The sequence below is a fragment of the Equus quagga genome, chromosome 1 (assembly GCF_021613505.1).
Source record: "Equus quagga isolate Etosha38 chromosome 1, UCLA_HA_Equagga_1.0, whole genome shotgun sequence".
Taxonomy (NCBI): Eukaryota; Metazoa; Chordata; class Mammalia; order Perissodactyla; family Equidae; genus Equus; species Equus quagga.
Window position 1 is genome coordinate 26417252 of NC_060267.1, and position 11882 is coordinate 26429133.

The window sequence follows — 11882 nt, forward strand, 5'->3', positions numbered from 1 at the left end:
CACTTTCTTTTAAGTGGAGTATTATAAAATCAGTAGAGAGATCCCTTTCTTCATCCCTTTAGTAAGACCACTGATAATTAAAATTGATAATGTCATTGTGTCTACCATGGCCACAGTATTTGTACCAAATCATCACGCTTTTTACTTGCAATGAAAAGCTTGTGAATTCAGCAGCTAGAGGATTGTATGACGGCAAGAGATTTCGAAGATGTGAGAAGACTTGAGTCCTGGCTCTGCCCCTAGCTCTGTGATCCTAAATGAGCTACTTACTCCGAGGGAAAAACAGCCAGTGAGATATCCAGGGGGGCAGTGAGATCCCAGTGAGAATCAAGTGATGTAATCTACATCATGCTCTTGGCAGACTAATACATATAGGGTGCTGAAACTAACAATTCAATTCCATTAAATTACCAGTTCAGAAGACAATTCCTTATTTTCTTGCATACTTTGTCTCTGGTACTAACTGGGCAAGGATACTGAGTGACACTCATAAGTACTCCAAACATGCCCAGGCCTGGGCAGTTTCTAAAATAAAGAAGAATTAGGAGGTGGTTCTATTCCAAGCTCCTCTGAGTTCTCAAGTCTAGCACGGAGTGCAGGGAATGGAGGCTGCCAGACCAGGCACTTTTGAACACCAAAGCACAGGCAAGTAAGAGGGTATTATGTGGGTGGAGAAGAGCAAGCACAATGGGCCAGTGCGAAAAAGTGACTCATGTTCCATGGGCAAATTCAGACATTGGGTGCTAAAAAGAGCAGTGTCTTTATCATGACTTCATCTTCTCACAGTGTATGCTAACAGTTGGTTACAGAGATAAAAAGATAAAGACAGATAGACACAGATTTAGGGATCCAGATAATTTTCACATCTGTCTACATTCTCAAGCACATATTAAGAAACATTGACTTTCTGACTGCATCCTGATAGAGTTTAAAGTTCAACTCTCTTTCCCTCCAGGACTTAACATGCAAATGACAAAAAACGATTTCAGTTCTTTAAATCTCAAAATCTACAAAGGAAGTTCACACGATAGGCAGTGATCTTGTTTTGACTCTAAATCATCCTTAATTATCATCAATTATCAATCATTAATTATCATCAATTAGGGCTCCCTTTTTAATACATCTAAGATATTTAGCAAATTTCTGGGTTTCCTATGGGACAGACTCTGTTTTGCTTTGACATTCATTTTACATGAAAACAGTTGAAAAGTATAAATTTAAACTAATAGAGGAATCATAAAATATCACTTTCTTTAGATAAAACAAGGCATACTACAACTAAAGAAGTCGAGACATCTGTCTTCAAATTAAAAAAAAGGAAAGCCCTGAAACCTGAGAGTTTGCCAATTACTTAATTTTATTAATTTTATTATTGTTAATTAGTCTCCTTTCCCAAATTATTCACAATGGTGTCACCTCTAGGACATGCTGTGTATTGGGAAGATTCTTAGCTAATTTGATCTAAACAGTGACGAACTCATATAGCCAATAACAGAAAACTCAACCCATTATTATTCCTCTGCCGCCACCATCCATGTTTTGTCAGTCAATCGTATAAAGTTACTTCTTACAGACAATCAGCGAGCACGTATTGGGCCCTCATACGCCGTTAACATTTGATAACGATTTGACAACGCTTCCATCTTAAAATCAGTCACCGGTTTGTCAAGCCAAATCTCAGAAACAGTCCAGAAGTCTGGGGATACAACATTGACGGGAAAACATCTATTTCCAAAGTGAACGGGGAATGGGAGAAGTAAAACAACGCCTTTACCTGCTGTACACTAGCGACTCTCATGTACGAGTCCAAGACGATCAACAGAGGCACGTGGACATTTTTGCCTTGAAATAACTTGGAGGCTGGAAAAGAAAGGGGGTGAGGGAAAAGAAGCAAAGTCACGATTCACGGCCCTCCTTTTGAGTCTGAAAAAGGCGGGGGGGAGAAAGCAAAAGAAGTGAGCGCAAGACCTTCCTAGAATTCTCAGCTCCTTTCTGCCCTAAGAAGTAGAGAGTTTGTGGCTTCAAGAGACCAGGTTTGCGCAGCTCCAAAGCGCTGGGGAGAAAGTTTGCAAAAGAGGCGGGGGGAGGGGGTAAAGGAACAGTCTCCTTGCAAATGATTACCGTGGTCGGCGTACGTAAACACCAGCATATCCTCCAGAATTTGGACCAGCGTCTCTATCTGTTTTCCTTCCTGGACATTCTTCAGCCTGACTATCAACTTCTTCAGAGTTTCCTCGTCCTCCTCCTCGCACCCCTGACAGCTGCCACTGGCCATGATGGACCCTGCTCCAAACCGGCCGCCCCGCCCGCGCCAAGGCCGGCTGCTCGGGGCAGGGGCAGGGGCAGGGGCAGGGGCAGGGGCGCGGGCCGCCGCTCCCGGGGCGAGCCCAGCTCACTGCCCGCAGCCCGCGCTCGCCGCCGGCCGCATCGGCACCCACGCCCGCCTGTTTAGAGGAAGGCGGCGGCTCCCCGCCCCGCGCTGCCCTGCCTCTCCCCGAGCCTCCTCCTCCTGTGTCCCTCCTCCCCCACTCAGGCCCCAAAAAGGAACTCAGGGGCCTGCGAGAGGCTCGGCCGAGGGAAGGAAGGCGTGCAGAACCGTAGTGGGCGGCCGGGCCGCAGAGAGGGCTGGGCCGGGCCGGGCCGGGGTGACCGTGACCGTGACCGTGACCGTGGACCCCGCGCGGGCCGAGACGGGTCCCCTGGCGGGCGCCGCCTGCCGGGACCGGATCCCACTCGCCGCGGCGGCGCAGCCGGGAGTCGCGCAGGAAGAAACTGACTCAGCGGACGCCGCCGAGCGCCCAGGCCCCGAGCCCCGCCGCGGCGGGAGGAGGCGGCCCGCCACCCGCCTCGACCGCCAGCCCCGGCTCCTGCGGCCCCGCGGAAGGCCTGGGAACTGGGAAGGAGAAAAATGAAAGCCGCCGCCTATCTCCACATCTAAGAAAAGAAATCAGGGCGTTGGGAAGAGAGGACGCCGCCCAGTTGGCGCCTTTTAGGAGAACAGTCTCTGTAGAGTTCCCCCTATAGGGAGATGAGTAATTTCCCCCCAAGGATGGACAGAGATTTTACAATCAGAATGTACCAGCTAAATGCTTTTGCATGATTGCTGTGGCTCTTTTCAGGGGAGGAAATAAATTTTTTTCTCTGTTAGTTATGTGAAGCTCTGTTGGCCAAAAGACCACTAAAATTAACTTCTGAAAATTTGAGTTTGCACTCGGCGGGATCCTGATGACTGGGGCACACCAAAAAGTAATCAGTTCGTTCTCGGTGCTGTTAAAATTAAAGAGAAACACAAGGTAAATGAAATGGAAGGGTGAAAGCGGAAAAGGTGAAAGATAGAATCCTAAACTTTGTTCTCTTGGTATTCAAAATTGCTTATGAGTCTGAGCATCTATAACCCTAAAGTTAAAGGAAAAAATAAGTACCAAAGTAATGTTTTTGGGAAGAGAAACCAAAGCAAGCAACACTGTAGACAAGGCTGGACAAAAACGATCTATTGCCTAAAATGATCTGTCCTAGGGATCTTTTACAAAGGAGGTGATTAGACTGGAAGTTAGTACTTTACAATTTTACAGTGTTTGTTTTCACTTCTGTTAACCTCATTCTGATGACAATTGTGAAATGGATAACACAGCTACTATCATCCTTCTTTTACTAATGAGGAAATTCAGGTTTACAATTAAGCGAAGAGCATTGTTGGAGTCCCACAGATGGAAAGTTGAGGGCCTGAACTTAAAAACCCAGGTAACTCTTAACTCAAGTGGAAGGTTCTTTACACTCTACCACTTTAATCAAAATGAACTAGGTTTCCCTAATACATTAAGTTAGTAAGATAACAAATTCTACTTCAACCAGGATATTGTGAATATGTTTTGTTGTCATAAAGACTTTTTATCTTTTACAGACACATGCTAAACTACTTACAGTTGAACTGATAGGATACATAGGATTTGCTTCAAAGTAATTCATTGGTGGGGAAATGGGTGAAATGGGTGGAGGTAGAGATGAAACAATACCAACTTTTGAACTGATAATTGTTGAAAATAGGTGATGGATTCATGGGATCTGTTGTACTATTTCCTCTGCATAAAACTTTCCATAATCAAAACAAAATAAAACAAAAAATTCTCAACCTTGTCGTCTTTATCGTATCTGCAGAATATCCTTCCTGCCTGATTTCTGAACTTGTTTCACCTTCTGACTAGCCAATCAATATGTCAGACATTCCTAAGAATTCTCCCTTTCGTGCCTTCCTTCCCGTTCCTCTGCATCAGTTTCTCCTTCCCAGTCTACTGGATTGTTATCTTGTGAAAAATCAAAACCTAGCTCCCTTCCAAAGGAAACTAAATCTAAGTCGAAAGGTGTCTCCTCTTTTCCTCAATTCTTTCATCCATCTATTGCCTATTTACTGTCTATTCTATATTAGCCAGACTGGAGGTAGGTGATGCAGGAACGTGAATTCTCTGTTGGGAGCATTCTCTCAGACTACTGCAGTGGTAGAGCAAAGTATCCTCCTAGATTTCAAAAATGTTTAATTGATTGACTAAAATCCCAAGACTTATTAACTCTTCAGATAACAAGACTGAAAAGGAAGGCCACCGGCACAAATTCTTGATAAAGCTAGTGGGTAGTACTCGGTAGAGAATAAAATTGTGCTGGAATGTTAGGCTAACTTCCTGGGAAGAAAAAAATAAAATGGACATTGCTAATTACAGCAAACACCAAAACAAATTCCATATGGATTAAAAAGATAAATGAATAACTTTAAAAAGAAAATGTGATTAATAGTTATTTAATGTTGATATGAAGAAACATAAAGACTGAGAAAGAAACCCCAGGTTGGTATATGTGACTCCATAAAAGTTTAAATTTCCTGCAAAGAAAAAAAAAGGAAAGTAAAAAGTAAATGGCAAACTAAAAAAAAAGTTGCAATATATATGACAAAAAACAATTAGCCTTAATCTTTCAAAAGTTCTTGCAAATCATGGGGGGTGGGTTACATACACATACTCCATAGATGCCCAAGGAGAAAAATAGGTTAAAATTTTGAACAGGAAATTCACTGTGAATGTACAATAAGTATAAGAAAAGTATGTTCATAATTATATAAAAATTGTGTTCCTAAACATCAGTAACACGCAGTTGTGAAATGTAATTTTGTGTGTGTTTGAGCACAATAACAATGAGACAGAAAAGCTTGCAAATAGATCTGACAAAATATTTTTAAAATCTTTTTGAAGAAATTGTTAAACTATATTAAAAGGCATTAACAAGGCATAAATAAATGGATAGGTGATATCAATTAATGAGATTAAATATCAAAAAGATGCCCGTTCTCCACAAAATAATGAAAAAAATACAAGTCTAATGAAAATCTCAGCAAGATTTTTTTATAGATTTCAACAAAGGTGAAGGATCTAGAACAACCAAGACACTTTTGAAGAAAGAGGAAGTGGGAGAATTGCCCAATTAGACATTGATTCAGCACCTCTACTAGCCTTTGTCAATTTCCCAGAGGAGAAAAAAGTGTCTGACAATGTCTTCCTGTGAATTAGAAAAAGGTGCCACTCCTTCCAGGCAGACACAGCCCTGTTCCTGGGTATACAAAGCAGGATTTGGATTTCACACTCCACCCATCCCTTCAGCCTGGTGTCCTTAGGCCAGGCATAATTTATACAACATATGAAGCAGTGTGCTGAGTCTTACTATGAAACTATAAAAAATTATTGGCATATTATTGGCACAGCTATACAAAATGACCAGTGAAAGAGTATGGAGAACCCAGAAACACACCGTTACATATATGGGAATTATGTATGAGAAACGTTGCATTGTGTATCAGTGGGAAGAGAATAGACTATTTGATAAATGAATCTGAGACCACGGATTGTAGAAAAACCACCAAATCATACCTCTACTTCACACCATATAAAACAATACATGCCATGTGAATTGAACGTTTTTTTGTAAAAAGTGAAACTAAAAGTTCTTGGGGTGGGGGGAATGACCTTTTTATGACCCTAACATTGGAAAAGACAAGACATAAAAATCACAGCCCATAAAGGAAAAGATTGTTAAATTCAGATACATTAAAATTTAAAACTCAGCATAGAAAAGACTGCACCAACAAAGTTAAAAGATGACCACAGGCTGGAAGATTTTTGCAATGCATGTAACCAACAAAACGTTAATAAGACAATGTAAAAAGAACTATCACAAATTATAAAGGAAAAGACAGTCTAATTTTTATAGGAACAAAAATATACAAGGCAATTTCCAGAAGAGGAAATGCCATTAGATCTATCAAAAGATGCTCAACGCCATTAGTAACCAGGGAAGTGCAAATTAAAGCCATAACGCTATGTCATTTCACAGCCCTCAGATTAACCAAAAATTTAAAGTTTGATGATACCAGTGATTGGCTGGGATGTGGAGCAAGAAGAATACTTATACAGAACTGGTGGGAGTGTCAATCAGAACAATCACTCTGGAGAGCAAGATGGCAGAACCTAGTAGAGCTGAAGATGTGTGTATCCGATGACCCAGCACCTTCACTCCAAAAACGTTCCTTGGAGAAACTCTCACACGTGCATAAGGAAATTTCTATAATGTTCAGTGGAACATTTTTTGCTTATAATGAAAATGAAAACCACTTGAATATTCATCAACACTTAAATTGCTTATCTCCATATAATGGACTTGTATAAATCTATGAAAATTAATGAACTAGAGCTCCATGTACAAACATGACTAAATAGCAAAAAATATAATATTGGGCTTTTAAAAAGTTGCCATAGGATATATGTCCTACTGTGATATCAATACTCTAATGCTATAAAACATGCCAAGTTGCATATACTTTAGGGGTATATACATATGTAGTAAAAGTATAAAAATTATGTGTAGGAATAATAAATTCTAGCTAGTGGTTAACTCTGGGGAAAAGGAGGTAGAAACATGTCCAGGAAGAATACGTTGGAGAGCACAAGCATATCTGTAACTTTTTTTCCTTAAGCTTATTGTTGGGTACATGGATATTTATTATATTGTTAGCTATACTCTGTATTTTTAACTTATTTTATAATAAAAATAATTAAATGTATGTGCAACTCCACTGGTGCTCAAAATAGTAAATAAAACAATGAATTAATTCCTTTTATTAATTAGCAAAGAAGTCATTGAAATTTGTGTGGGAATTTATATATGAGGAAATAATAAATTGTTCATGATATATAAAAGTATGACATAAAATTGCATAATTGTTTCTTCTCCCCAAAGCCACAGCACATAGTTGTGTATCCTAGCTGTAAGTCATTCTAGTTCTTCTGTGTGGGATGCCTCCACAGCATGGCCTGATGAGTGGTGTGTAGGTCCACACCCAGGATCCGAACTGGCGAACCCCAGGCCGCAGAAGCGGAGCAAGTGAACTTAACGACTTGGCCATGGGCCCAGCCCCAAATTACAGAATTTTGATCCAAATTTTGCAAAAATAACCAAAAAAGTACACACCTAAGGAAACTACTGAAAGTAGATAAAAAGACTATATGTAAACATGATTCTTATTAGGTGATTGGATTATAAGTGATTTTTGTGCTCTTTATATTGTTCTGTATTTTTCAAGTTCTCCACAGCAATTATATTTATATTATAATTAGAAATAAGGCAAAGAAACTTGTAAAATATAATCTTTTACTTTAAAAGTAGAAAACTTATCTGGAAAATATGACTTACTACACTAATAAATATAAGGCAACATATTTTAAATGGCACAAGCAAAACAGGAAAATGCAAACTCGATTCCAGTGGACTCATTGGAGATATGCTACAATTCAAAAGTCTACGTAGCCCACAAACAATAACCCAAGTAATGTAGTCTGGGTCTCAGAAATACTTCACTGATTGCTGTAAATTCCATGAGGACGTCTTGTATTTTGTTCTATACCTACACTCCAAGACAGTCCCTGGCACAGAGTAGCCATTCCATAAATATCTGTTACTTGGATGAATAACTGAATGAGTGGAAATGGAAGACCAGAGGAGTAAAACGATCTTCTCAAAATCATCACGAAAAAGGCAGAGCTGAACTCTGTGACACCAAGTTCTCAGACTCTCTGCCCAAACTTTTTCCATCATTTTGTTGTTCTTAGGTGAGTTTCATTAAACCAGAGAGAGGCTATCTAATCACTGAATCTGCTCTTACCCTTTATCATCTGCGCCTTATATGTACAGAAAGCAACTTTTTTTCTGGTTTCTGAACTAGAGATAAAAATTACATTGTGCCTATGATGTGATAGTCTCCTATCAGTTGAAATAATCTCTCATTAAAGTCAAATTCGAGGTACTCTGAGATTAGAACAGCAGAGTATCCACAGTCTTCATGCTTCGTTTGCTCAGGAAAGTAGTCTCCTTTATTCATACATTTTTATTATATTCTAGTTTAAAATTTTTAGAAGTGCATGTGTATACTGCGAGTATCATAGGAAAACAGAAACAGTATCACAGAAAACCAATCCAATGTCTATTTCACTCAAAATAGAACATTGCCTTTATGTTGCTGGGCATATTGTAGGTGATCAAAAATATTTCTTAGATTAAATAAAATGAATTATTAGTCATTGTACTTAATCTCCACTGGTAAAATACTATTAAGAATAAGAATAATGATGATGAATCTTTTTATTACATTCCTTTATAGGAAAAAAAGTAACTTGAATATCTTTTTAGGAGAAACATTGTTTTTCAACTCAATAACTAAACTGTATCTTTAGAACATAGTTTCATAGCCCTACCAAGGGTAGTTATAAAATAAAGGCACATACATGCTTATGTTCCAAATGAAGAGATATATATCAATTGTATCTTTCAGCACTAGTACTAGAGTTTCTGGGAAATTTACATGACTATCATAAGTGGATGATTTTATTTAAGTGTAATAAGAAGAATACATCTTTCTAGACTATTTAAAAGTTTGATTGTTTAATTAATTTAGGGTACTTTTTTGAGATTAATAAGAAGGCAAATTTGGACTATAAGAACAAGCATATTCCAGGATATTCGGTCATTAAGTCCACAACTATTGTGTACCTGCTGTGTTTGAGTTCAGCCTTGTGTGTTAGGGATTCAAAGACACAATCTCTATGGCGAAGTACCTCACAGCCTAGTGAGACAGATATTCAAAAAATAGTAAAGCAATACAACAGAGTGATTGCTCTAATGAGAGAAAGAGAACGATCTAAGACTGCCTAACAAAGTCCTGGGGATGGAAGAAATCACCGTGCATGTAAAGGAAGGAAGAGAGGGGACCCTGGAATGTGAGGAGTGAAAGGGGAAGAAGAGGCCCAAGAGGTACAGTGAGGAGGTGAGAGGAGAAAAAGGGGAGAATGGAAGCAAGAATGTAAACGGGGAAGTGCTTACCATTAAGGTCAAGAGCAGGAAGGACTGAAAAGTGCCCTTCGGATTGGGTAACAGAAGAGATCTTATGAGAACAATTCTGCAAAGTGGGGAGCTCTGAAGCCGGATTGCCGCACGCACACTGAGCTGGGAACAGGAACAGATGAGTGTTTCACAAGTGGAGTCTGTCTTCATGTATTGTGGATATTAATGAGGTGTTATGTTTCACATTGTAAGTATCTGTAAGAAGAGTCTGAATCTACTTCTTGCCTCTTATTCTCTCTTCATGGCACAGTAACCTTTTCCCCAATTTGTTTTTCTTTCCATCGACAAATAAAAATCCTGCTAAAAAACATAAGTTGCTGCCAACAGTTGGAAAATGTATTTGTTTCATTGCAAATCAGAAAAAAGAACCAAGAGAAAAAAATGTTTATAAAGTCCTTTCCACCACATAGGTATATTGTTATTGGCAGCCAGAACATGGGAACTACAGAGAAGAGCTCCCCACCCCCACAAGAACTCAGAAAAACAATTGAAGCATAAAACCAACAAAAGCAGATGAGACCAAAAGTAAAGACGACAGAATATCTCAAAATCCCTTCAAAGAGACACAAATGTACCCAGGCTGGTAACACTATATTTAGCTAATTAAATATATTAACATCTCTAAAGAACAAATGCATTTATCTGTAGGGGACTGGTAGTCAACAATGAAAGCACAGAATAAGAACAAAATAGGCAAATGAGTAATGCCATTCAGGAGAGGTTGTTAAGATAAATTTTGGTAGAAGAGTGGAGCAAAAGCAGACTGTGCTATTGGAGAGCATGTCTTGACCTTTGGATTTTGCACCCTCTGATGAAGCTACTCCATTACCAAGATGAGTGAATGAGTGAATTCAGCAGTTGGTTATTAAGCATCTGCTATGTGCTGGGCACTGAGGATGAGAAAATAAATATAGAGTTTACAATCTAGGGATGTTATAGTGCTGAGTAATAAGCAGTGTAATGAGGGACATATAGATTACTATAGGAAGACATTAAAAAGGGAAACTTTTGGGGCTGGCCGCGTGGCCGATTGGTTGGGTTCGCACGCTCCGCTGCAGGCGGCCCAGAGTTTCGTCGGTTCGAGTCCTGGGCGTGGACATGGCACTGCTCATCAAGCCATGCTGAGGCGGCATCCCACATGCCACAACTGGAGGGACCCACAAGGAAGAATATACAACTATGTACTGGGGGGCTTTGGGGAGAAAAAGGGAAAAAAATAAAATCTTTAAAAAAAAATAAAAATAAAAAAGGAAACTTTTGGGAATAGGAAAGTAAGATGAGAGAAGGCTTTCTGCTAATCTGGAAGGCAGAGCAAGACAGGCATTCCAGAAACTCAACAATATTCAGGATGGCAAGAGCCAGGAATGCAAACGAGGGAGTTCTTGCAGGTTAGGTTCCTCAGGAAACAGATTCTGAGACTGAGGTTAGTATGTGGGAGGTTTATGATAGAGTACTCTTTACTAGGGAGTATGGAAGGAAGGGAAGAAGGCAGGATTGAGCAGAGAGAGAAGTTGGGCTGTGATGCAGTCTCAACAGAAGTCTCACCAAACCTACTAGGAGCTCTGAAGCTGCCATGGCCCTTGGGTTTGTCAAGTTGAGATGATGGGACTAGGTCTTCATCACTCCATGTGGACCAGTCATTCGATCCAGTCAATTCTTGGAATGTGGAAGGGCATGACCTTGTATGAGAGAATTCTCTTCAGCTAAGGCAATTCTGAAAAGGGCTGATGCTGGGGACTTTCTGCGAACAGTAGTTGCAGTAGCTGGCAGAATAAAGCCTTCAGTCCTCAAGGCAGATCTGGTAGCCGACTTATAGTGTGATTTCAAGAGAGGTGGGAGATAAAGTAGGGAAGGTAAGCCAAGGCCACATCATGAAGGGTCTTGTAAGTCATGTTAAGGACTCTAGACTTTATCTAAGAACAGCAGGTTCATCACTGCAGAGTTTTGCTTGAGATAGTGATGGACAAAGATTTGTGCTTTCAAGTGATCACTATGGCAGGGGTATTCTTTGAGGGTGAGAAAAGAGACTGAAAGGACAATACTGGAGGGAAAGAAGATTGTGTTTGGAGACTGTTGAAGGACTCCGGGAGAGAGATAATGGTGGCCTGAATGAGGCCATGGCAGTAGAGATAGAAAACAGTTGATGAATTTGAAAGAAATTTCAGTCACAGAATGAATTGAACTTGGTTATTATTATAGAATCTTAGTTGTTAACATGCCTGCGGTACATGCAAGTGGTAACTGGTAATATCTACAGGTCAGGAGCTAAGAGGAAAATGTGGGCTATCGATAGGTTTGCCTTCAACTTAAAAATAAACGATCCAGAGGGAAAAATGAAATCTCCCAGAAAAAAACTGTAGAGTAGGAAAAGAACACTTGGGACAGAAATGAGAAGTTGAAAAAAGTGATAAAGAATAGCCAAGAGCTAGGAAGAAAACTCGTGGAGAATG

At 39.9% G+C, this 11882-nt stretch overlaps 1 protein-coding gene across 8 annotated transcripts in view; it reads right to left on the reverse strand.

Moving 5' to 3' along the window:
* Nucleotides 1-2494, reverse strand: part of LRRK2 (leucine rich repeat kinase 2) — a 139941-nt gene extending 137447 nt beyond the window's left edge. For 5 of the 8 annotated variants that reach the window (XM_046671884.1, XM_046671838.1, XM_046671857.1 and 2 more), the window contains exons 1-2: nucleotides 2122-2492; nucleotides 1775-1860 (exon numbers count right to left, since the gene is read on the reverse strand). In XM_046671884.1, the coding sequence (XP_046527840.1) occupies nucleotides 1775-1860; nucleotides 2122-2275 (240 nt within the window). In that variant the 5' untranslated portion in view covers nucleotides 2276-2492. Of the gene's footprint in view, nucleotides 1-1774; nucleotides 1861-2121 lie in introns of all 8 variants that reach the window. The other 3 variants (XM_046671892.1, XM_046671900.1, XM_046671874.1) reach the window with 2 other exon arrangements.
* Nucleotides 2495-11882: the final 9388 nt, after the last annotated feature.